General features: G+C 41.9%; 1 protein-coding gene across 4 annotated transcripts in view; it reads right to left on the bottom strand.

The window, feature by feature from the left end:
* Positions 1-11738: 11738 nt before the first annotated feature.
* The window catches only part of nos1apa (nitric oxide synthase 1 (neuronal) adaptor protein a), a 309570-nt gene continuing 295384 nt past the window's right edge, over positions 11739-25924 (bottom strand). For all 4 annotated transcript variants that reach the window (XM_048539043.2, XM_048539042.2, XM_048539044.2 and 1 more), the window contains 2 exons: positions 22229-22562; positions 11739-14308 (listed from right to left, as the gene is read on the bottom strand). In XM_048539043.2, the coding sequence (XP_048395000.1) occupies positions 13750-14308; positions 22229-22562 (893 nt within the window). In that variant the 3' untranslated portion in view covers positions 11739-13749. The remainder of the gene's footprint in view (positions 14309-22228; positions 22563-25924) is intronic.

Below are 25924 nucleotides of genomic sequence, written 5' to 3'. Positions count from 1 at the left end.
AAAGTGCGAAATGTTGACATGGTCACTGAAGTGGTTCAGGACAAGGAGGCACAAATTGCAAAAAAAAACCTTCAATTTCTGTACTCATGAACATAATTATGTAGCTCTAGATACAAGTTTGTAAAATCATGAGGGGCTTTGCTAAAGTGAATAACAGGGGTCTTTTCCCCGAGGCTGGGGGATTTCAAAACACAGGGAATTTCTTTTTAGGGTGAGAGGAGAAAGATTTAAAAAGGACATGAGGGGCAACTGTGTTTTTTTTTAAAAACAGAGAGAGTGGTTCGTGTGTGGAATGATCTTCCAGAGGAAGTGGTGGATGCAGGTACAATCACAACATTTAAAAGACATTTGGATAGATACATGAGACAATGGGAACTGCAGATGCTGGAGAATTCCAAGATACAAAGTGTGTAGCTGGATGAACACAGCAGGCCAAGCAGCATCTCAGGAGCACAAAAGCTGACGTTTCGGGCCTAGACCCTTCATCAGAGAGGATGGTTGAAGGGTCTAGGCCCGAAACGTCAGCTTCTGTGCTCCTGAGATGCTGCTTGGCCTGCTGTGTTCATCCAAATTCACACTTTGTTATCTTGGATAAGTACATGAATTGGCAGTCAGTGGACCCAGGCCAAGCACCAACTCCAGGTAGACTTGTGAGACTGAGGCCCAGCTGTGAAGATCGGCCAGGCCTCCTTGTCTCTGGTTTGCTCACATTGCTGAGGGCTCACAAGCTCCATTCCCAGCCCCAGTTTGAAATCAGGGTCTTCTCTTTGAAAGAACAAAGATACATTGTGGCATCCTTGAAATTTACAAAGATCAAAAACGTTCAGAGAACCCAATTCAAGGTAACAGAACAAATCTAAATTCGATTGATAATGGCCACTGTGGTTTCATTCTACATAATTATCCAATGCTGCTGCAATGTTGAATTCCAAATGACCCTTTGTATGAAATCGGTTCAGGAACCAACCAAAGCAAGCACTGAAGAAATTGAATCTTTTGATCTTGCAGTGGAGCTGGACGTGTAGGGGAAATGGCAATGCCATTCTCAGAATGTAACAATAATGTAATGGGTATCGAGTCACCACAGATTAAATATATTCATTGATTCTCAATCTCTTTATTCATATTGTACTTTATTCGTTGAAGCATTCAGACGGAAAAAATAAACCTATTCAAAAGTAATGTGAGCTGAATTGTAGACAAAATGGGAGAGAAAACTAGTTGAAATATCAGAGCAGGTCAAAGAAAGATGGTTATCAGAAGCTAGAATTTCAATTTGCCACCATAATCCCCTATTCTGTATTGGAGCAATGGGAAAAAGTACTTTGACTTCTCCTGTGCAGTGAAAATCTGTTTATATCAGAAGCAAATTTGATATTTAATATGCGAGACCACTTTGACCAAAGGAGCAGAGGAATAGGAGTAAACCATTCAAATGGATCCATTTAGCCACCTTGTTGAGATTTCATATGATATCTTTCCCCGAACAAATATCTGTGAAAACTTCAATTGCATAGCATTCATAACCTTTTGAGGAAAAACCATAATACAAAAGAGGGGTTTTTGGTTATAACTGTTTTGTACACAAACCCACCAGGGATTAAGTTTGAGGCTTCCTAACCAGATTCGGTAATTTCCACTGAGATAAAAAGACAGAAAGATAGTCAATGAGGAGAAAGGAAGAGAGAAAGACACAGATAGAGGAGAAAAGTTGAAAGAGATTATTTCCAACCATATGGTATTCAAAAAAACGAGGTGTGACAGCAGTGTTATTCTGCATCTGTGTAAGAACATAAGAACGTAAGAATTAAGAGCAGGAGTAGGCCATTTGGCCCCTCGAGCCTGCCCTAATATTTAATAAGATCATGGCTGATCTTTTTGAGACTCAGCTCTACTTACCTGCTCACTCACCATAACCCTTAATTCCTTTACTGTTCAAAAATTTATCTAGCCTTGCCTTAAACACGTTCAATGAGGTAGCTTCACAGCTTCATTGGGCAGGGAATTCCACAAACTCACAACCCTTTGGGTGAAGAAGTTCCTCCTGACCTCAGTATGACATCTGCTTCCCCTTATTTTGAGGCGATGCCCTCTAGTCCTAGTTTCACCTGCTAGTGGAAACAACCTCCCTGCCTCCACCTTGTCTATTCTCTTCGTAATCTTATGTGTTTCTATAAGATCTTCCCTCATTCTCCTGACTTCCAACGAGTATAATCCCAGTCTACTCAGTCTCTCCTCACAATGCAGACCTCTCAACTCTGGAATCAACCGAGTGAATCTCCTCTGCACCCCCTCCAGTGCTAGTATATCTGTTCTCAAGTAAGGAGACCAAAACTGCACACAGTACTCCAGGTGTGGCCTCACCAGGACCCTATACAGGTGCAGCATAGCCTCCCTGTTTTTAAACTCCATCCCTCGAGCAATGGCAGACAAAATTCCATTTGCCTTTTTAATTACCTGCTGCACCTGCAATCCTACTTTTAGCGATTCGTGCACAAGGACACCCAAGTCCCTCTGCACAGCAGCGTGTTGCAATTATTTTACCATTTAAAGCATAGACCATGTTGTTGTTATTCCTACCAAAATGGATGACCTCACCCTTATCAACATTGTACTCCATCTGCCAGACCTTTGCCCACTCACTTTGACTGTCTATATTCTACTGCAAACTTTCAGTGTCTTCTGCACACTTTGATCTACCACTCACCTTAGTGTCATCTGCAAATTTTGACATACCACACTTTTAGTCTCCAACTCCAAATCATCTATGTGTATGTCATGTTCTTCTGTTGCTGTCACGTAAAATTAACCAGCAATCTCTTAACAAAGGCCACAAAAATTCCTATGAAGCCTTTGTACATTAAAGGAGATTGTGCTTTTTTTCTCAAACCTGCTGAATGGAGAGGCCTGAATCTGCGATCATTTTTGGCTAAGTGGGAGTTGCATCTAGTTTTTTTTTAAGAAAAGGGGTATTCCCATTGCAATGCCTTTGCAAGATTTCTCACCGTGTCTTACTGAAATTTACCAGCGACTACCAATCCCCGCTCTACGACACTCGCATCTAATTCCAAGTTGCATGTTACTGTGCACTGTTTCTCACACGGCTCGACACTTGGTGGATATCTGCTAAAAGACCAGCATCCCTGGCAGCTTTGGTGTCTTCAAAAAAGGCTGTGGGGCGAACACCAGCATTCTGAACTCAGTCAAGGATGTTTCCGGAAGATGGCGGAGAGGAGGAAGACGGCACCGCGAGTCTCTGATAGGAACCTGGAGGTCTTGGTCGTTGTGGTAATGCAAAAGAGGCTGTTAGCAAAGACCATGCCACCAGATCTGGGCCATCTAGTCCAGGGCCACCACTCTGGTCAGTACTGTTTCTACATTCTGGAGGAGCATTCAACAATGCCATAAAGGTAGTCAGTGACCTTCCCTACTGCGCCCGGGTAAATGGCAATCCAGCACCTCACACTCACTATCTCTGCTTCTGGAGGAGCATTCAACAATGCCATAAAGGTAGTCAGTGACCTTCCCTACTGCGCCCGGGTAAATGGCAATCCGGCACCTCACACTCACTATCTCTGCTTCTGCACCCATCTCTCACCAACTCGTCCTTCCACTCTCACCTGCACCTGCAATATCACCCCTCACTCACATCCATCCCCCTACATCAGCAAGAGGGCACAGGGAACGTGGTGACACTGTTAGGTGCCCCTTCCTCACAAGGGGAGAGGGCAGTGCCAGGAGGCACCCAGCCAAGGGAGGAACAACACGCAGAGTCCCCTCAGAGGTCTCCTCTCAGGGCACTCTAGAGGTGAGCTATCCCCTCGGGCCCTTGGAAATTTGCATTGCAGAGGGTCCTCTTGGCATTTCTGGCACATCCAGAGATGACCAGGGATTAGGGAGCCCACACGTTTGTGCCCTGTCTATTGCATGGGCTGTGTGTAATTTCAAAGTCTCCCGATTTTGAATATTTCTGCGTGACTGGACTTTTACCCATTGCCATTTTCAAAAGTGAAAGGACACCAGTATTAAAGGAAATATGAGCTGAAGTCATCAAATTAATGTATCGTTATTCTTCCTGGGCAAGTAATCCCTTGCACACAAAGCAGGAGCTGACTGGAAGTTGAGTGATTCCATTATTGTGAAGACTGGAGCATAAAAGCTGGACTAGCCCTCAGGCTTGCCAAGCATTCTTTAGCAGTCAACGAGGTCACAGCTGATCTTTGACCTCTATTCAACTTTGCTGTCGATCTTTACTTCTCTGGATCCTTGTCTAGTCCAGAGAACTATTCATTCCAGCCTTGAGGATACTCCATTGAGCATCCACAGCTTTTGTGACGTTTGAAATTTCAAAGATTCACAATGCCATGAGTAAAGGCTCACTTCCTTATCTCATGGTGAAATGAGTTTTCTTTTATCTCGAGACTGTGTCTGCTCACTCTAGACTCTCCAATTAGGGGAAAACAGCCTCTCAGCAGCTAACCAGTAAAACTACCTCAGGACGTTGTCATGTGTTTTCATTAAGATCATCTCTTCATCTTCAAAACTCCAGGATAGGGCAGGGCATCAATATCATTTATTGGGCAGGTTCCACGATTAACTGGGAGATGCATCTCAATGAGTGTGCATGCACAATAAAGGCAAAGTTCGAAATGGTGAGAATCACTAGTAATATCACAGATGCATGAAGTAGCCCCAGTACATTTAATTGCTTTTTGGTCCAAATTTGAGCAACACCTTTAAACAACAAATTCAGGTTTCAAACTCTCGCCCGAGATAAAGCTGCCATGTAATGCAGGAGAAAACAAAAGAAGAGAAAGCAAAGAATGGACCTATAGTAAGTGGCATCCAAGTCATAAAGTATAAAAGTAAAGAGGTATGGATTCATACTTCCTGCAATGAAAGCAGAAAATGCTGGGTATAGTCAGCGAGAGAGAAGAACAGTTAATGTTGCAAGTCCATACATCACCCAATTCTGATGAGCAGTTCACTTTTTGTCTTTCCAAAGGGGCTGCTTGATCTAATGAATACTTCTAGTCCTCCTTTTTCCAATCTTGGGTCTAAAATGTGTCTCAAGTTTCTTTAAAATTGTTCCTCTAGCCCAAAAATAGAAGACAGTCATCCTACTATGTTTGCATATTGCTGAACAAAATATGCAGGATTTATGTACTCAATTTCATTAAATACAATTGATTGTATAGTATTGCTTTCCCTGCTGCATCATCTACATTCAAAAGGTGTTTCTCCAGAAGTTAGGGATTTATAAGGACTATTAAACAACATAACATTTTTCTATTGCATTCACTTGACAGGATTCTGATCACTGACAGAAATTTTTAAACAAGTTTCATTTTCATGCTTAGACGTTCATAGAATCCCCACAGTTTGGAAACAGGCTACTGAGCCCAAAAAGTCCACATTGACCCTCCAAAGTGCATCCCACAGAGACCCATCACCCCACCCTATCCCTGTAACCCTGCATTTCCCATGGCTAATATACCTAACCTACACATCCCTGAACACTACAGGCAACTTAGCACGGCCAATTCACGTAACCTGCACATCTTTAGACTGTGGGAGGAAACCGGAGCACCCGGAGGAAACCCACACAGACACAGGGAGAATGTGCAAACTCCACACAGACAGTCGCCCAAGGCAGGAATCAAACCCAGGTCCCAGACGCTGTGAGACAGAAATGCTAACCGCTGAGTCACCCACCAGATGTTCAGAAATGGATCGGCGCAAAGCAAAAGCAAAATAATTTCATGTATTACCTCAGAACTGCCACAGAGAGGCAGCAGAAACTACTGGCTTTCTACTGGCTTTCTGCTGGCTACTGGCTTTCTTTTGTACCAACTGCATGTTTTATCATCAGATGAGAAACCAGGAGTACAGAATTATTGGCAAATAATTGCTTCAATAAATCTACTTCATTGATACCTTTGAAAAACTAAAGGCCTCACACAGGTCTCGCAGAAGCAAAACATTTGGAAAGGTGCATTCAGCAAGGCTTGTTAAAGTGATTCATCCATGCAGTCCTTTATGCCAAAAGATCATAAATTTTAATGATCATAATCGTTGAATAAACCAGACCAAAGGCTATAACACTGTATCCATTAAACAATCTGATGCATTGTATTTTTTTTTGTTTTGGGTAAAAGCAATGCATTGATAAACAAGGATAAAGAGAACAAATCGTTATATTTGGAAGCAATGCTTTATGGCTCCAGAATAATTCCCGCCTGCATAGGTGAGCACTTGTAGAGCATACGTGCCAGGCAGCAACTTGCTAACAGGGTCACTGCCTGTATGTTTAGCATTTGCTCAAAGTCTGCAGAGTGGGTAGGTCTTGAACTACACAGAGTCGTGAACACAGTCCAGTCAATTGTGCAAACCAGTCTTCCATCCAATGACTCCATTCATACCTCCTGCTGCCTCAGGAAAGCAACCAACATCATCCTTCTCATCCCGGTATTATTCTCTTCCATTCTCTTCTATCAGGCAGAGTATATAAACGTTTAAATACACATACACATAGACTCAAGAACAACTTCTTCATTTGATTTGATTTGATTTCATCTGACTGTAGCCACAAGTGCCTAAGTACAGTGAAAAGCTTTGTGTTGTGAGCAGGTCCTTAGCAAACAAGGACATAAGGATCAGAGGGTGCTTTGACAGAATGAGGCAAAGAGGTTACACTGCACAGAAGGTACGTGAAATAAGATCAAAATTTTTGAAGTTAGAGAGTCTGTTCATCCATCTAATAATAGCAGGAAGCTGTTCTTGAACCTGCTGGTGCGTGTGTTCAGGCTTCTGTATCTTCTGCCTGATGGAAGTGGCTATAGGAGAGCATAACCAGGGTGGGATGGGTCTTTGATGATGTTGGTAGCCTTTCCACGGCAGTGAGCTGTGTAAATAGAGTCCATGGATGGGAGGCCAGCTTCTGCACACCATCTCCTGTAGTTTCGTACAGTCCTGGGCAGAGCAGTTGCTTTACCAGGCCGTTATACACCCAGACAGTACGCTTTCAATGGTGCATCTGTAAAAGTTGGCGGGGGTCCTTGTGGACATGCCAAATTTCCTGAGCTGCCTGAGGAAGAAGGCATTGTTGCGCCTTCTTGACTGTTCTTGCTGTTATCAGATTTTTGAACGGACCTCTCAAATGTTAATTCCGATCTCTCACTCTGCACCTGATGTATTTTGAATGGTACGATTTGCCTGTGTAGCAACAACACTTTTCACTGTATCTTAGTATGTGTGACAACAATAACTCAATCAAATCAATCAGCTGAAAAGTTGATTTGCTTCTGCTGCTATCAGTTTGGAGCCTCAGGGTCCAATCCCCACTCTCCCAGAACACTGCAAAACCAAACACATGCTCAGCAGCATAAGTGAAAGAGCCCTCCCTCCCCCTTCTTCGTATTATTTAAAAGAATGATCAAATGCTTACAAATTAGTCCTGGTTGATTTCTTCCGGCTGTTGTTAAGATTATACAAGTGTTTGAGTGTTCACTATTGTTGCTTCAAGTTTTAATTTCAGCTAGTGGCGTAGCAGGTCTTGACAAACATTTTACAAACTTTTATGGTGGTCCCAAACACGAGTACTCAGCTGCTTGGAAGAATGAGGAGAGACCACATAGAGCAGGGCAAGCTGCTGGAAGAAGGATGAAGAGCTGGAGAATGGGAGATTGTAATCTCGACAGCACACTTCTGCCTAGTTCATACATGTAGAACTAATTCACGTGAATTATCAATCATCTCAATCCCCCCCCCATCCTTATTCAGCAATAGTCCCATAGTCCTTACCTTTGCTCTGTCGCTGAGCATCACATTGTCGACGTGACCTTGAAGCAGAAATAAAAGCCTACATAAAATACAATATTCAAAATATTATACGTTAAAATTCCATCACACTGCTTTTCGTCTTAAAGTGAACACTGCAGAAGAAGGACTGCTGAAGCTGTAAATCAGGAACGCAAAGGGAAGTTGCTGGAAAAGCTCAGCAGGTCTGACAGCATCTGTGAAGGAAAAAAAAAAGTTAAATGTTTCAGCATCTGTGACCATTCCTAAGAACACTTTATGCGTAGCCTTATTACAAACCTGGAAAATCAACAGTTGGCAGGTAACATTCAGCATCTGGGGGCATCTAATCCTGCTGACTGCTGTTGGTGGGGGGGTGGGGGAGTAGTGTGGTGGTGAAGCACATAACTAGACAATTAGGGGCGGCACAGTGGCTCAGTGGTTAGCACTGCAGCCTCACAGCACCAGGGACTCGGGTTCGATTCCTGCCTCGGGCGACTGTCTGTGTGGAGTTTGCACATTCTCCCCGTGTCTGCGTGGGTTTCCTCCAGGTGCTCCAGTCTCCTCCCACAGTCCAAAGATGTGCAGGCTAGGTGGATCGGCCATGCTAAATTGCCCGGAGTGTTCAAGGGTGTGTGGGTTATCGGGGGATGGGTCTGGGTGGGATACTTCAAGGGGCGGTGTGGACTTGTTGGGCCAAAGGGCCTGTTTCCACACTGTGGGGAATCTAACCTAATCTAATCTAGACTGGTCAAGACAGTGCTTTAGTCAAAGAATGTGAGTAGATATGTGCAGATCAAGCAGGGATGGCCAAGAGGGCACAACGCCTTCTTCCTCAGGGGGCTGAGGAAATTTGGTATGTCCATAAGGACCCTCACCCTGTGTTTAGCCACTTTGTGTCAGGACTGACAATGGAGGTGTAATGCAGATGTAAACTGGAAGTATTTGAAGGCAACAGAAGCAATTCCAATTAATTAGAATTTGACTGATGATCAGAGTCCATAGGTGGGCTTGTCCTGGGAACTGTGTGTGTGGCCACCAGAGTGCTGGTGATGGATATACATGGGAAAAGCAGCAAGTACAGCACAGGGTTAGGGCATCTTCCAGAATACTGCAGCTTCAACTTGCATTTTGGCAAGCAAACGATTTCAAAGCTTCATCTTAATTAGGTTCTAATACTCTTTCGGAAAAGTCAAGTCAATTCTATTTTAGTTTTGTTTAGAACACCCTCTGAAGCTGATACTTTCTGAGATCCAGCACTATGGGGTGAGCAGTCCAGGATTTGAACCTCAGGCCATCAAGGTGTATCTTGACAGAGTGAGATATTGAAAAGCACCTTCATCACTAGAAAGGTTATACATCTTTAATCTACTCTTCTCGCTCCAAGGCTACACCTCCACCCATTGTTTAATCCTTTCCCCTTTCCCAGCCCCGTCATCAGCACTATAAAGTTGAACACCTTTTCTTTATTTCTTTATACTTCGGCCTTTATACTATATGTTTTGGTTTATTTTTCTGCATTTTAAAACGGTGCCAGAGAGAGGTAACACTATACAAAACGTTTCACTGTATTTTGTATCAAAATACACGTGACAGTAAATAAATAAATCAAATATTTACAAACAAAATCTATGTTCATCCTCTCAACTTTCTACATTAGAAACGTCTAAAGGCTTATTTAAAATGGCACCAGGATGTAGAACATCATTATAGTGGGGAGATGAGAAACTCTGGGATTGTGTTCAAGTCATGAAGGGTATCAGGAGAAAATTTCTTCATTTGTCACTTCTGAAAATTTTTCCATCCGAACCGTACTGTGGATATATCTTCACGAGATAGATCGCAGGTGTTCAAGAAAATGGCACACCACCAACTTTGCAAGGGAAACTTGGGATGGGTACCAAATAGTGGCCTTGAACTATCCACAACCCATGTAAGAATTTTAAAAAAAATCAGTAGCCCTAATACACAGATGAGAGGTATTTGGCAAAAAAAGAGGGGAACAGATTTGTCGACGCAGCAAAAAAGTCTGACGTACAACTTTGTTGGTAGTTGTTTACTGAAAATCCCAAAAGAGGTGGCCAAATGTTTCAAAAAATGATACCAGTTTAACAGTTTAGAGGTGGGCAGTGATTAGTGCTTTATGAAATTCAAGAAAACAGTTGAAAAACTATCTTCTGTTCTTAACATAGATGCAGTTATGGTTTTGATTTTTAGAAGAAGGATGATGAACGTGAAAGGGAGTGAAGAACGTGTGAATTGAAGTTTAGGAAACTGTTCCCTAGCAGGGGGTTATTAAATCACATCTCTGGGAATGGGAGGAAAAGAGACAATACTCTAATACAGGCAATCGCCTTGCACCTGTCTCTACCCATTTACTTTCTCTTTGCTTTTTATTTCCTTGGTCATCCCATTTGTTTTGGCAAGTCAAACTAAAAGTTCCGCAGATGCAGGAAATCTGGAATAACAACTGAAAACCTGGAAATGCTTAGCTGAGATAACAAGGTGTAGAGCTGGATGAACACAGCAGGCCAAGCAGAATCAGAGGAGCAGGAAAGCTGATGTTTCGAGCCCGAAACATCAGCTTTCCTGCTCCTCTGCTGCTGCTTGGCCTGCTGTGTTCATCCAGCTCTACACCTTGTTATCTCAGATTCTCCAGCATCTGCAGTTCCTCCTATATCGGAATACTTAGCTGGACTGGCAGCATCTGTGGAGACAGAAAGAACTCTAACACTGCATTTTTGAAATAATTGTGATGACGGTTCTGTAGGTGCTCACAGGCAACTTGGCTAAGGCCTTCATTTAAGAAGTTGGAGCAAGTCTGCCTCTACCTTCGGGCAAAGTTCTCTCTCATTCACCTGTCATGGCAACCTGCCCTCAGAATCTGCAGCCTCAAACTGCAGCACTCCTGTGCCCATCTTCAACATTGTCCATACTTGAAAACATATGCGGACTTATTACCCATATTATAATATAAAACAATAATTATCACTTACAAAGTAATGGCACTAATCCAATGCCAGGGGGAGAAAAGTACCGAATAATACATTCAGCATTTTCCTAATACATTATAATTTTAGCAACACAATCCTAAGACTGGACTCAGTCATTCAATTCCTGCTGAGTGGTACAAAATACATGAATATCAATAACCCCATCAAAACATAATTGAATTGAAACAGAAAACAGGACTTGTTTCTCACCGATTCATACAATATTCATACAGCACAGAAACAGACCCCTCAACCAGACATTCCAGTTTGACCTAGTTGTATTTGGCCCATATCCCTCAAAACCCTTCCAATCGTGTACCCATCTAGATGCCTTTTAAATGCTATAATTGTACCAGCTTCCACCACTTCCTCTGGCAGCTTGTTCCATACCTGCATCAGCATCAGCGTGAAAAAGTTACCCCTCGGGTCCTCTTTAAATCTTCCCTCTCCTGCCGTAAACCAATGCCGTCTCGTTTCGAACTCTCCCACCCGAGGAAAAAGACCTTGGTTATCCGCCCCATCCATGCCCCTCACGATTTTATAAGCCTCTACAAAGTTACCCCTCAGCCTCCGACACTCCAGGGAAAATAGCCTCCAATCCCAGAAATACCCTTGTAAATCTTTCCTGCACCCTCCCAAATTTAATAACGCCCTTCCTGTGAGCAGACAGAATTGCTGCAATAGGATTACAGTTAGGGTTAGGGTTAGTACTCCAAAACTGGCCTCACCAATGTCCTGTACAGCTGCAACATAACCCAGGAAACGTGGACTCTACTTTTAAAGGCTCCTCAGAATTGGTTATGTTCCTTACCCTGGAACTAAAGAGCGACACAGCACCACCGACAAAAAAGCTGATTCTTCCTGACTGAAAATCTTGCCAACAATTCCAAATGAATTGTTTTCTTTTTTAATGCAAACTAAAATGTCTCAGTATACCGATAAGAAATGTACTGATTAATTAAAAGAAATTTAATGAATAATATTTCCATACTCTCTAGCACAGGTGCAGTCTGTCAATTATACAATATAAATACATATGGCAGTGAGATACAAAGCGGATGGACTTGCAAACTCTCATTGGCAAATTAATCTGAGCACATCAAGGCAGGAATGAATAAAAATATCAAAGCGTTACAGGGAAAGAGCAACTGTAAACACCTACATCAAAATTTGAAAGGAAACCACAAAACATTATAAATTCATTTTTAAGGATTTTGGTTTATAAAATAATGCATACAAATGCTAAAAATTTGAAGTGTTAACATTTGCATTTGAAGACAACATTATTTATGAAAATGCAATCAAAGTTTGAGATTATTTCTACAAATATCAGTAGATTATAGTCTTTCAGAAGGCTTACATTGTTGGCAGATAACTGTACCAAGGCTAATCCCCTAACGTCCCACCACAATTTGTGAGTAATGAACATAAATGACATTAAAACAAGAACAAAATCTTTCCCTCTCAGAGCAATAGTCCATTCAGTGTGGGTTTTACCATTTACCCAGAAGCGCAAACGTGCTGAAACTCACAACGAATCCATAATTGCCTTTTCATCCTTGCCATCTTAGTTAACAAATACAAAGTGGGCTATGCTGTGAATATGAGATGGGGGTGGAGGAGGTACAGGTGTGGTGAGAGAGAGGAATTGCCTTATTCTGTTATTGAAACTTTGCTATGTTCTGAGTCAGAAGTAATTAAAATAAACAGTAAAAGTAATATTTCTCTTCAGTGAAATACCTTTGGAAATAATTATTTTCTAGACTGGAATTCTGGACAGCAGCATAATATAAGTTAGTCTGAGTGAGGGGTCAATTAGGAGGGGGAGCAGCTATCTGATGGACAGACAATTGACAAGTAAGCGAATCATGATATCTTAAAACAATCCACTTCATAAAAAAGGAGAAGCTTCTTCAAACAGATTGTTAAGGCAATATGACATTTAGACTGATTAATAAACTTACGTACTTTATAAAGATTCATTTGATTTTGTCAGTGATGCAGTAATATTAATCTAAAATAAATCCTTTTTTCCTAAAAAACTACATTACCTTTCATTTTAAAATTACAATTCACTGTATATTCCTTGCATACAGATTCCCTTGTTTTGATTTTAAGATTGCAACATTCATTTTTGCAAATGTTCTACATAGGGCTCCCAAAAGATAATCTTTTTTAACTTCATTTTGCAGTCAATTTGTAAAAAAGCATTTGAATGAAAAAATACGTCACGAGGTGTTAACAAAACAAGATTTCACCAAGGCAATGTTCCAAGTGCACATGGCTTGCTTCAGGCACTTAATGTTGCTTTGCATATGGTGAAAGGTTATTAGTCACTTTGGTGAGCAAAACTCTATCTGGATTTGTTGAGCTTTATTCCATTAATCATCGATAAACCTAGGCCTTGAGATTACATTGCAAAATAGGAGGTATGAGTGGTTGATAGGTTGGTCCAAACTTAGTCTCTCTGCTATTTTGCCAGAGGGTTTAACTTGTTTAAAATAAATAGGTTAATTGCGCAGTTAAATATAGGACAGAAGTAGTTATGGCAAATGCATTAGCCATTTGTGCTCAAGTGTAAATTCAAGGCCCAGTTCCATTAACTGCCTGCATTCTACTCTAGCCTTCTCATAAGGTTCCAAGTACATGTTGGACAATTTACTCTATGAAAAACAGCATCAGTGACTGGTGGCTGTCCTATGATGAAGAGTAAAGTTGGCTTAGCAGACTATTTATACCTCCAGCTCAAAGCCGGGCTACACAATTAATTGTACGCCCTTCATTCATGACACCAAATTCCCTAGGGCAGAAATGAATTTGAGAAGGATAAAGGTCACGAGATCAGATGTGAAACTTTTGAAAAGGCTAAAAGCACATGACAATGAATTTTCTCCCTTTTGAAGCTACTCAATGGCAAGGCATTCTGCAGTTCCAGTTTTAATCACTGAAGCAAGATCCCCTAGTCAAATGATAGCAAATCTGGATGGGGCTCCTCATTTTCAATACTTGAGCATCTTTGCTGTGGCACTCCAGAGTCTTCAGAGTCATTCCCTAAAAGGTCATCTTCACTAATGCTGATTCGTAAGCAAGCCTTGTCTGGATGTGGGGAAGACGCCGTGCGTTTTTCATGGCCAGGTGGCTTGAGTTTAATGTCCACAGGCTCCTTGTTGAGAAGGTCAGGAACAGAAAGGGCAGGCTTGGCAAAGTCCGCCGTACTCTCCAGTGTGCTACAAAGCTCACTCTCCGATTTGGCCTCAGTGGCGTGTTCAGAAGGCAGGTTGTCCGTGCTGCTTGTGAGGGCAGTTTTGACACTGTTGGCTGTAGTTTCAGCAGTACCAGTCTTTCGCAGCATCGTTTCTACAGAGCTTACTGCAGCTGGATCCGAACCCTCAGTGCTGTTAACCACTGGCACTGATGATATCATCATGTCCTGAGTAGTCTTCAAAGCTCGAGGTGTCCTCTTTTTGACCGTTGGCGGTGGTGGCTCTAACCGAGGGAAGGTGTCCAAAACGCCTTGACTGTAATTAAAGAAGCAGTGCAGAGGTTAGTTTCCAAAACTGTTCCGGCACAGGCTAAAATGTGCACCAGTTAGCACACAGACTTTCAGAAAGCTAAGCAGATTCAATTTGTCTTCTCAACTCACCAATATTCCTCATTAACGAGATCACTCACACTTCCACTGTTTCAAAGTGACAAAGTTTAGGGGTGCTGTAAGCTGTGAGGAGAGTGACAAGGAGTGGCCAGGTGGAAGATTAAAGTCAATGCAGAGAAGTGAGAGATGATATACTTTGGTAGAAAGAACATGGAGACATAATACAAATGACAAGATATTAGATTAAAGGATGTGCAAGAACGGAAAAACTGAGTGTACAAATGCATGAGTCATTAGGAGTGGCAGGATTAATGGTGAGAGCATTTAATAAAGCAGTGTCCTTGGCTTTATTAAGACAGACAGAGTATGAGAACAAGGAGGCTACACTGAATTTGTATAATACACTAGTTAGGCCTCAGCTGGAGTGTTGTGTTCAGTTCTGGTGATATATTTAGGAAGGTTGTGGTGCATTGGACAAAGAGTGCAGAAGAGTTTTACGAGGGCATGATTCCAGATATGAGACATTCCAGTTACAAAGACAGATTGGAGATGTTGGGGTCATTGTCCTTGGAGAGGTGAAGTCTAGGAGGAGATTCAATCAAAGTTTTCAAACTCATGAAGAGTCTGGATAGATTAGTTAGAAAAAAAAGTGTTCCCACTTGTCAAGGTTTGAGAACAGACTTAAAGTAATTTGCAAAAGATGCAATTGTGAGGTGAGAAACAACTTTCTCATGCAGCAAGCAGTAAAAGATATCTTCAATCATCCCATTCAGACATGTTATAACACACCTCGGGAGTCCCAGCTGCTGGCCCAGAGGTAGGGACACTATCACTGTGCCACAAGACCCCTACGATGCAATGATAGTCTGGATGCACTGCCGAGAAGCAGATTGATTAAATTGGGACCTTCAAGAGGACATCAGATGATTATTTGAGTAGAAACAAGATGCAGGGTCTGGGAAAAAGGCAGGAGATTGGCATAAAGTCATAATGCTCATTTTGACAGCGATGCAGGTACGATAGCTGAAAAGTCACCTTCGAATCTGAACTATGATTTTGTGAAAGAGAATGTCAGAAAAAAAAACAGATTCAGGCTAACAAACGGGAGCTAGAAAGGTGAGGTGCTGGATCGCGAGCTCACATTGAGCTCCTGTGGAACACTGCAGCAGCCAAGAGCAGATGCCCGAAAAGTTAGCTTTCCTGCTCCTAAGATGCTCCTTGGCCTGCTGTGTTCATCTAGCTCCACACTTTGTTATCACATAAGCATGACTGCAAGGTGATCGACTAACATGGAAAGCCAGTGGATACTCAGGGTCACACTAGCGAACTGAATGGAGAAGACCCACAAAGTAGTTGCCCAGGATACATCTGGCCTGCGAAAATGTGATTACAATATAGTATCCTCTATATTGGAACGATCCAATGGAGAATGGGCGAGAGAGGTAATGGGAACTGCAGATGCTGGAGAATCCAAGATAACAAAGTGTGGAGCTGGATGAACACAGCAGGCCAAGCAGCATCTCTGGAGCACAAAAGCTGATGTTTCGGGCCTAGACCCTTCATCAGAAGGCCCGAAACATCAGCTTTTGTGCTCCAGAGATGCTGCTTGGCCTGCTGTGTTTGTCCAGCCCCACACTTTGTTATCAACAGAGAATGGGCAGCTGCTTTGCAGACCACCTCCCGCTCAGTTCGCAACAGTGACCCCTGAGCTTCCAATTGCTTGCCACAGAAACGCAAATACACCTTGAACAAACAGTTCTGGGCTTATTACCAGTTCCACATTTATGCCATTTGGTGTCAATGTGGAGCACTAGAGATTTGCCTCAAAATGTTATGGCATCGACAGTTTCTGCCATTCCTCCCATAGTCTGGGAAATATTCAAACTCATCACACTTATCCGTTAAAATTCCAAGAATCGGCATTTTATCTCATGTACCATCAGAGAAATTTCTTTAGGTTATTAATGTTTAATTAGTTTGCAATGTTATAGCATGGTTGCTGTATTTTATTGTCCTCTTTTATACCACTCCTTCCTTCAGTGACTGGTTTTTGACCTCTGCTGCTAGTCCCCATCGCAGTGAAGGAAGAAAAACACCACACAGGCCCAGAGCCTCAGCTCCTGCTGGTTGCTTGCACATTCCGGTTGCAGCAGTCCCTACTTTATTTCCTATCTTGGGTGCTGCTACGTTTTCCAGTAAAACTGCAGCTTCAACATTCAAAGCTGAACTTCCTTGTTGCGCCATTTTACATGAAGGCACAGACATCAATTTTTGGTCATGCAAATGATCCTGAATTATAAAATGTGGATGTGGAGGCCGGATCAATGGAGAGGAACATTGGAATGAATAACTGCAAGAAGGTGAAGTATCTTTTCACGACAAAACTAGTAGTTTTCAGATGCGAATGCAACTCTTTCAATGCGTTACACTCTTCAATTCATCTTTTACTGTCAGTTACAAGCAGGTGCTTGGGTTTTAACTTGTCTGCGTAATACACACATTACTGTGCCAAAATTTTTCTGCTTCTTTAAAACACGTCTTTAAAAAGAACAAGCTTTTTTTTGGACAAGTGACTAATTGCTCGGTCAAGCGTCTCTTTCTGTGGTTGGTGTCAAATTTTACATGAATTCATTTTTGTATTGAACCCAGGGTTTTGACTGCGTTAACAGTGATTTATAATTGCAAGTTGCTGCTGATGCTCAAACCAGCGAAACATTGATCACTGCACTTTCGGGTTTATTTTGCGTGACTTGCCTTGCCCTGTGTTGATGTGAAAGGTGCTACACGGATGGTGTGTGAAGCAATGTTGCCTTTGGCACAGCACCAGAGATTGCAATTTCTGAGCAGTTCTGCATTTGAACATGAACCCCCTGACTGAGGTACATTTACCAATTCCCTCATCCCAGTGAGTAACGTTCAGCAAAAATAGGAAATACCATGACTAGTGCGTTCTGTGGCCGTCGTTCACAGTTAAGATCAAAGTAAAACATACTGCCACGGACTAGAAGGATCAAATGCTACCCAACTGGGTGAAATGATTCTATTTATTGCCTTCATATCTGAGCTGATGACATTGCAAATTCTAAAAGAAAAGCTTGGTGATCATGATACAGAACTTTAAATGCATCTTCTGTACAAGACGTGATATAGCACAATTTTTCAGTAGAATATGATAAGGAATTACTCGCATATAGATAGCACATTTCATGACCTCAGGGCATCCCAAAGCACTACACAGTCAATGATTTACTGAAGAAGTGTAGTCACTACTGGACCACAAGAAACATTGCTCAGTTGCAGTGGACGAGGTGTGGATATATCTGTCTGTGGCAGCAGGCATCTTAGGAAGAGTACAGAATGCAGACTGCTCAGGCAGGGTTGATGCATTACCCAGACCATTTGACAGACACAACAAGCTGTCACATCTTCCCCTCTGACTGAACCTGAGACTTCATGGAAAGGGAACTGTAACAAAGTGATGAGTACATTCAGAGTGATTTATGACCAGGCATTGGCCTAATCCAAAAATCTGTCTTTAATGCAACTGGGTAAAAAAGAAACACTGATCTTAGTGTTTTTGCCGAGCCAGTGTGTGACACAGAAAAGCCAACATGGGCACCACAGTAGTGGGACGAGCAATGTTATTATGCCATTCTGGAACAGTGTGGCAGTCATTATAAAATGTGCATCAATGTTCAGTCATGATTATATGAGACGTTACATGAGACATTTTTTGGTTCTGAGAAAATTGACCTAACAGTGTCATTTAATACCTCTAATGCTGACTTACGAGGAGGGTGTATGCTATACATTCTTGTTGCATTTATGGAAATGCTCAGGGCAATGTATGTTTGCAAAATGGGAGTGTTCTGAAGACTGGCTTTTACTTTATTTGCTGCAGTGTGGCACAAACAGTAAGGGAAGAGTGGTGCCTGCCTTAGTATGGTGGCTCAATGCTGCCAAAGTTACCAGACATTTTCAGTGCTGTTCCTATGTGATCCTTGCTAACTAACTGCTGTGCTGTGTGTATACAGAATTTCAGGTTGATATTGATATGCAATACTCAGGGAGTACTACAAGGTTGGAGGTCCCACATGTCAGATGAATTGTCAAACTGAGCCCTGGCTACCCGCCTCTGACAGATACAAGAGCACTGTCACTCTAATCCCACTGCCCCACGTCACAACATGAAATAAATATACTTTATCTACTCACCAAGATGACTACCTAAATACCTTAACCAGAACAGGTTACAAATAAAAAGACTTATCAACCTGGTTTCTTACCATCAAAACAGAACTTAAATCAATAAATATACAATAAGTAGTCAAAGTACATGGTCAGAAATACAGAATATAAATGCTAATCCCTATGAAACACACACACACACACACACACACTCTCCCAACCCACCCACCCCCCATGAGGAAAATAAAATACAAATAGATTTCTCTGCAAAAAATGGCCTCTTGAAAATAATGTGGTTATTTTGAAGGTAAAAGGATGTGGCACAAATTGCTCCAGAGTCTGGTGCTCTGATATTCTGGCATGTGTAGTGAAGTCAATAATCATGAATGCTTGTCTCCTAAGTCTTACCAACCCAGCCAGGTCAGGAAATACATCTAGATTTGTTCTTTCAACCACTCTTTTAAAGGAAAAGGTAGGTTTCATCCTGAACTGGTGTGGGGGATTTTCTTTTCAGGAATGGGAGAGATCAGCTGGGCAGCCTGTTCACTGAAGGTTTCCTCCAACTCAACTTGTTCCTGGCAGGTTTTCCTCCAGCTGAACCAGAGAAAACAACCACCTCTGTTAAAACAGCCTCAGCAGGGACTGAAACAATAGCATCAATCATGTGACTTCAAAGAAGCCTTGTTAAAATAAACCACAATATCCACAGCGAACTTCCAATGAGCCCCCTTAAAGAAACCAGTCCAGATATTACCACAGAATTTGAAATGAATTCCTTTCCCCACAATTCTTCAAAACTTAAGACCTTCCAGCAATATAAGACGTAAAGTGCTACAGTATTCATAGCAGAACATGGGAGTTCTCTCTGGCCTCCTGGTCAATATTTATTCCTCATCCACACTTCAAAGATGATTATCTGCTTGTGGTCAAACTTGGTCAATGGTTCTCTCTGTAAAGTACAAGTTGCCTAGAATAGTGTTTTGTCCAAAGCACTTTTCGCCTCTTGTTACAGTAAACATTTTATATTCGAAATCTTGCCATGCCATTCTTTCAGCTATTAACTGGAAGTTAGAATCATTTTGTAATAGTTATCAATCTCTATGAAGATTGTAACATACACTGGCTTTGGGACATCTTGAGGTCATGAAAAGCACTTTGCAGAGGATGAGAGGATGATCTTTACTAACAGCCTCCAGTGCTGTGTGCAGCTATCATTCAGGGTGGCACTCTAGTAGGGAATGCTACATTGTCAGATCTACCGTCGTATTGACGATGTGCTAAACAATTTCCTTGTTCTGTTCGATCATTGTGTGTCAGCGCTTGAGTGTGTGTCAACTGTTGGAAGTCAAAAAACACACACATACAATGAAGGGACACAACCTGCAGCACCTGCTGTGAATAACTGATCCTGCATCCTGCAGCTGTGTTGTGCCTCAATGATTTTTATGTGTATTCTCCGTTGAGGATGAGAGCCTTCTATAGATTGCAGTTACATAAAATCTACAGCACTGAAATGTCCCGTGTGTCCAATTTATTAACATTGGGCTGACTGACGCACAGAGGCTCCTCTCACTCCTAACCTTATCAGCTCAAAGCTTTTGAATTAGGACTTTGGGTTATAGATTCGCAAGAAATGAAAGACCTCCAGTGATAAAGGCCATAACAATATTCAGAAGAAACACAGTCTTAACTCAAAAGATAAAAAAGCTGAAAGATAATGATGACCTTATATAGAGCTCAGCCAGAGTACTGGTTAGAGTAATGAGCTCCCTGCCTGAGGCATGAAGTGAATATTCATCATAAATTGTAACACTGATGTGTGCTCTGTTGGAGTTTGGCTGTAAGTTTGTGCACAGCTTATGAGAAACAGGTTGACAAAGAGCACTCAGTGTCTGCCAATGTGAGCCATCTTCCTGGTCAGTGTTACAGTTGGGCACTTTTTCGCCTTGGCATTTATTTATAGGTGGCAATATAGTTATGCTAGCACAATGATGGGATAGGCTCAATAGGATGAACAGTCCAAACAGCTTTCTACTATTTGGACAAACATTTTTCTGCTAATGATACTGTACTGTTCTCCTCTGAGGAACAGTTCCCTGATCTGTCAATTAGGATAAACTTTATCTCAGTACTCTGGCCACCATTTGAAGTTCAGAGACCGTGTCGCCCCCATTGCTTGGCTTCAAACTCTGCTGCCTGCTTTTAAATTTATTCCAGCAGCTACTGATTTATACCTCCTACAACCTGTGTGATGACTGCAAGAATGAAAACAAATTCTCAGGTCATTGGGTCGGTAAGATGTCAATGCCTCCCCCACATTGAGATAATGCAGTAGCTTTATGCTCTCTCCGACTCACCCAACTGAAAGCTGCGGCAATATGGCCAAGCACACATCATTCTTAATCAATCACTGTTCCCTATACATGGGCAGCGATACTAAAGTGCCAGGGAACCCAGAGCATGGAACCACAAGAATTGCGTGGATGTAAAGTGGGGTCATGGAATATGGAAATGTATGGAGACATTCCAAAATCTGCATAAAATTACTTCTACCATTCTTAGTTTTTTAAAAATGTGTCAGACATTCTGTGCACCAATGCAACAATTGCTCATCTAACAAACATAGAACATAGAAAAGGACAGCACAGTACAGGCCCTTCGGCCCATGATGTTGTGCCGTATCTAGAGAAAGTGGCTTCAAGAGGTGTGTTTTGTCCTGGTTTCTTTGAGACAGAGATTGAGGGACAGGTGACGAGAAGTCTATGAGAAGATAAACAATTTGTGAAGCCTTGAGTTTTTTTAAAAAATGAAGTTGTAACAATAGAAGCAGCCTGAATGGGTGTGTTTGAGCTCCCACAGAACCAGGGATTTTAGGTTTAGCTTTCCAACAGTTGCTGTTGGGGTCTGGAAGGAGTGGATATTTTTCCCTTTCTCAGTTACAGTCACAAGCTGTAGGATCTCCGCCTGCTATGGGATCTATGTTCTGAATTTGCCTTTTGCCAAGGATGTGTTTATGGGATGTTATTACATTTGAACAGTTAATTAGTAGAAGTTACTGTATCTATTGTTCTGTTGAGTTTTCCAATCGAGTTGTTATTCCAGTTCTTCCTTCCTTTTTTCTGTTGTTGTGTTTTAATTATATTGCATGAATAAATTGTGCTTTGCTTAACATTGAGCAGTTTGATCAATTGAATTGTCACAGGACATTGTGATCCATTTTAATAATAATGCCAAATATATGTGTTTTGATTAAGCTGCAGCATGTTACGTTTATTGGCAAAAGAAGAAAAGATCAGGGCCTAGGTTACTTTCTTACTATATTTTGAGGTAGTGTGGTCTTGTCCATAGCAGTATTATACAGAGGATCTGGATAAACACGTGAGGCACAGGGGAACAGAGGTAATGAGGATGGTGTTAGATGAATCAGGATGGAAGTAGTTTTGAGAGTTGCAGAAAGATTGGCACAAATGACTTGGGCTGATGGCCTGTTGCTGTGTGGTGAGCTTTAGTCGTCTTATATAGTTTATTAAGGAAACAGTCTGTGATGACCATTACATCCTTCAGCACGTCAGAGGTGTTAGCCACATACCAGCTGAACATTCCCCTTATCGCGACCTGGAGATTAATCCACATTGAGCCAGAAAAAAGTCTGACTTACATTCCATTGTTGGCCGCAGCTCCTTTGTCGTCCTTGCCCGTCACTGAAATGGCCCCCTCCGCATTCTTGTTGACCTCGGTCATGCCCACTTCCATCGCAGCGCTTTGCTCCTTTCTCCGAAGCAGGTCGTTGACCTTTGCCCCCATGGCCTTCCCCAAATTGATGGCACTCTTAAGGTGCTGGCTGTTGATGCCTCCACTGCCCAACCGCCCGCCTGATTCAACAGCTATGGTCGTCGAGGAGCCTGCAAGATTTCCTTTAGCTGAGACAGCCTTAATGTGGTGATGTTTGGGGGTGGGAGCTGTATTAGAATTCTCAAACATACTTTGATCGACTGCCCAAGAGAAATGGAGGGGAGAAAAAAAAAGTCAATAGCTTAATCTTTTCACCCAGTAAGGCAATACAGATCATTACAGTGATCAATTTCTTTTAACAATTCATAGCAAATGATTTGTTGTTTAACCAGACGTACATTGACCTGCAGTTTCCACACTGCACCCAGATTATTGGCTTTGCCCAAATTTCGCACTAGTTTTCAGGAATGTTTCATCCCTCCCTGCTCTCCCAACCAATCTTTCATCGAAACTCAGTTGCATTTTGTTGAATGCAAAATCCACCCAGAACCTGCACAACTAGGTGGCATTTTGGAACACAGCTTTATTTAAAAAAAACTTGAAAATAAATTGTCTGATGTCTTTAAGATTGGGAACTTGTCACAGTTTGAGGAATGCTGCAGAAAGTAGGCTCATCACAAAATAGTGAGCTTTCTCACTCAATGTCTTAGTGACTACCCAGGAGGAACTTAATTCTAAATTAGTGAGGAAAACCACTTCTGGATCTTCCTCTTAGAGTTGCGAATGAGTACCAGCAATGAAATCTCGCTATCCTGATTCATTTGAATTTAGACCGCAGTCAGATTTATAGGCAGGTTAGTCTTCTGGCCAGTAGCATTTTGAATAAACACAGAAGATTCTAGATTTGCACTGGATGCAAACTTTAAATTCTGCTAACCATCACATTGCTTGATCAATTTTGGGCATGAAAAATAATTCAGACCACCGTAGTGGAAATGGCCAGGTCAATAATTGTCATCAGTAAGAGAACGTGAAGGAAAGAGGGACGATTAAACATAGTTCACAGACAATGTAAAGGGAGGAAACAGCAGAAGTGTCTTACCTTAGAAAAGAACAGCTCAGACGGCATTAAAGCAACAGAGAGTGAGGGAGAGCAATTCACAGCAAGAAAAGCGTGATTAATCAGCAGTTAAAGATTCCTACACAATCAGTAATAATAATGGCTCACGTTATACAGACCCAATTACAACATGGTGATATGTCACGCTATATTTAACAGAAAAATGGTGATTTTTAAGAGTCAAACAATCAAAAATTTGGCATGTTTAATAAGTTCTCATCAGCATCAAGAAATCTAATATTCAAATATTTGCATTTTCCAGATCTGTCCTCAAAATCAAAATTTGCAATTTTACCTAAAGTGAGATTGCAATTGGAAAAAAAAGTGAAGCATGCAAAATATTCATACAAGACATTTTAGAACAGTCATCAGCTTAAGCAAAACACATATATTTGACAATATTATTAACATGGATCACCATGTCCTGGGGCAATAAATAATTGATTCATTCAAATTAAAAACCAGTGTAAATACATTTTCCAACTACTTTTGCATTCTAAACGACATCGGTAGGGAAAAGGATGAGTTCTGCAGAGAATATAGGAAACTAGGCAGGAGGTTAAAAAGTAGGTCCTCAAGGGTGGTAATGTCTAGGCTACTACCAGTGTCACATGTTAGTGAGAGTAGGAATAGGAGGATACAGCAGATAAATGTGTGGCTGAGGAGTTGATGCAGGGTGGTAAGGATTCACATTTTTGGGCCTTTGGGAGCTCTTCAAGGGTGAAAATGACCTATTTAAGGGGGACAGGATTTACCAGAATCGGAAGGGTATTGTTATCCTTGTGGGGAAATTTGCAAGTACTACTTGGGAGGCTTTAAACTTGGAGAGGGGAGGGTGGAAACCCAAAGCAAGAGTGAGAAAAGAGAAGAGCCTAAGGCTGGTGCAAGTAGACAAGGGGGGCAAGTCTAATAGTCAAGGCAGACAGGAACTTGGCAAAAAATGAGGTAAGACTGATTGATAACCTACATTTACTTCAATGCAAGAGGCCTGAGAGGCAAGGCAGATGAAATTAGGGCATGGTTGGGGACCCAGAACTGGTTTATCATAGCTATTACAGGAATGTGGCTCAGGAACAGACAGCCCTGGCATCTTAATGTTGTGGGGTACAGTTGCTATAGGAAGGACTGATAGGGGCGCAGGGAGGAGGGCAATTGGCATTTCTGGTTACGGAGAACATTACAGCTGTACTTAGGGAGGATGTTCCTGGGAGATTGTCCAGTAAAGTTATATGGTGGGGGATGTGGGTGGGGTGGGGGGGTGCATAAATACTAGAAAGGGATGATCACTTTGTTGGGATTGTACTATGGGCCCCCAGATAATCATCAGGAAATTGAGAGCAAAATATGTAAGGAGATCTCACATGTATGAAAGGAAAATAGGGCTGTAATGGGAGAGGGTTTTAACTTTCCGAACACAAACTGGGACTACCATAGAGTTAAAGGCTTGGATGGAGAGGAATTTGTTTAAGTGTATACAAGAAAACTTTCTGATTTAATATGTGATATACCTACGAGAGAAGGAGCAAAACTCTGTACGGTAATAGGGCAGGGCAAGTAACTGAGGCGTCAGTAGGGGAGCACTTTGGGGCATGTGATCATAATTCTATTAGCTTTAAAATAGTTGTGGAACAGGCTAGAAATGATCAAAAAGTTAAAGTCTAAAGAAAGCCAAGTTTGAAGGTATTGGACAAGAATTTTCAAAAGTTGAAGGGGTGAGGCTCTTTGTCGGCACAGAGATGGCTGAGCCTTTAAGAATGAGATAATCAGAGCTCAGAGACAGTATGTTCCTCTAATGTGAAGGGCAATGCTGGTAGGTATAGGAAATGCTGGATGATTAGAGAAACTGAGGCTCTGGTCGGGAAAAGAGAAGGCATATATCACATACAGATAGCTGGGATTAAAGTGAATACCTAGATGAGTGTAAAGGCAGTAAGAGTATATTTAAGAGGGAAATTAAGAGGGAAATCAGGAGGGCAAAAAGGGGACATGAGAGAGCTTTGGCAAATCGGGTTAAGGAGAATCCAAAGAGATTCTTCAAATACATTAAGGGCAAATGAGTAACAAGCGGGAGAGGAGGGCCCTTTTAATAACAACCTGGCCACCTATATGTGGAACAGCAGGAGATGGGGGAAGATACTAAATGAATATTTTTTGTCAATATTTACGGTGGGGAAGTTAGGAAATAAATAGTGAAGTCTTGAAAAGAGTTCGTATTACAGAGGAGGTGGTGCTGGAGGTCTTAAAACACAAAGGTAGATAAATCACTAGGGTCTAATCGGGTGTTTCCCAGAACTTTGTGGGAAGCTGGGCCTCTTGCTGAGACATTTGTATCATTAATTGCCGTGAGTGAGGAGCCAGATGACTGGAAGTTGGCTAATGTGGGTAAGTTGTGGGAGGGGATTCTGAGGGACAGGATTTACATGCATTTGGAAAGGCAAGGACTGATTAAGGACAGTCAGCATGGCTTTGTGCATGGGAAATGGTGTCTCACTAACTTGATTG

The sequence above is a fragment of the Stegostoma tigrinum genome, chromosome 8 (genome assembly GCF_030684315.1).
Source record: "Stegostoma tigrinum isolate sSteTig4 chromosome 8, sSteTig4.hap1, whole genome shotgun sequence".
NCBI classification, from domain to species: Eukaryota; Metazoa; Chordata; class Chondrichthyes; order Orectolobiformes; family Stegostomatidae; genus Stegostoma; species Stegostoma tigrinum.
Note: the sequence above shows the minus strand (reverse complement) of the source record. Positions and strands in the feature narration are given on the sequence as shown.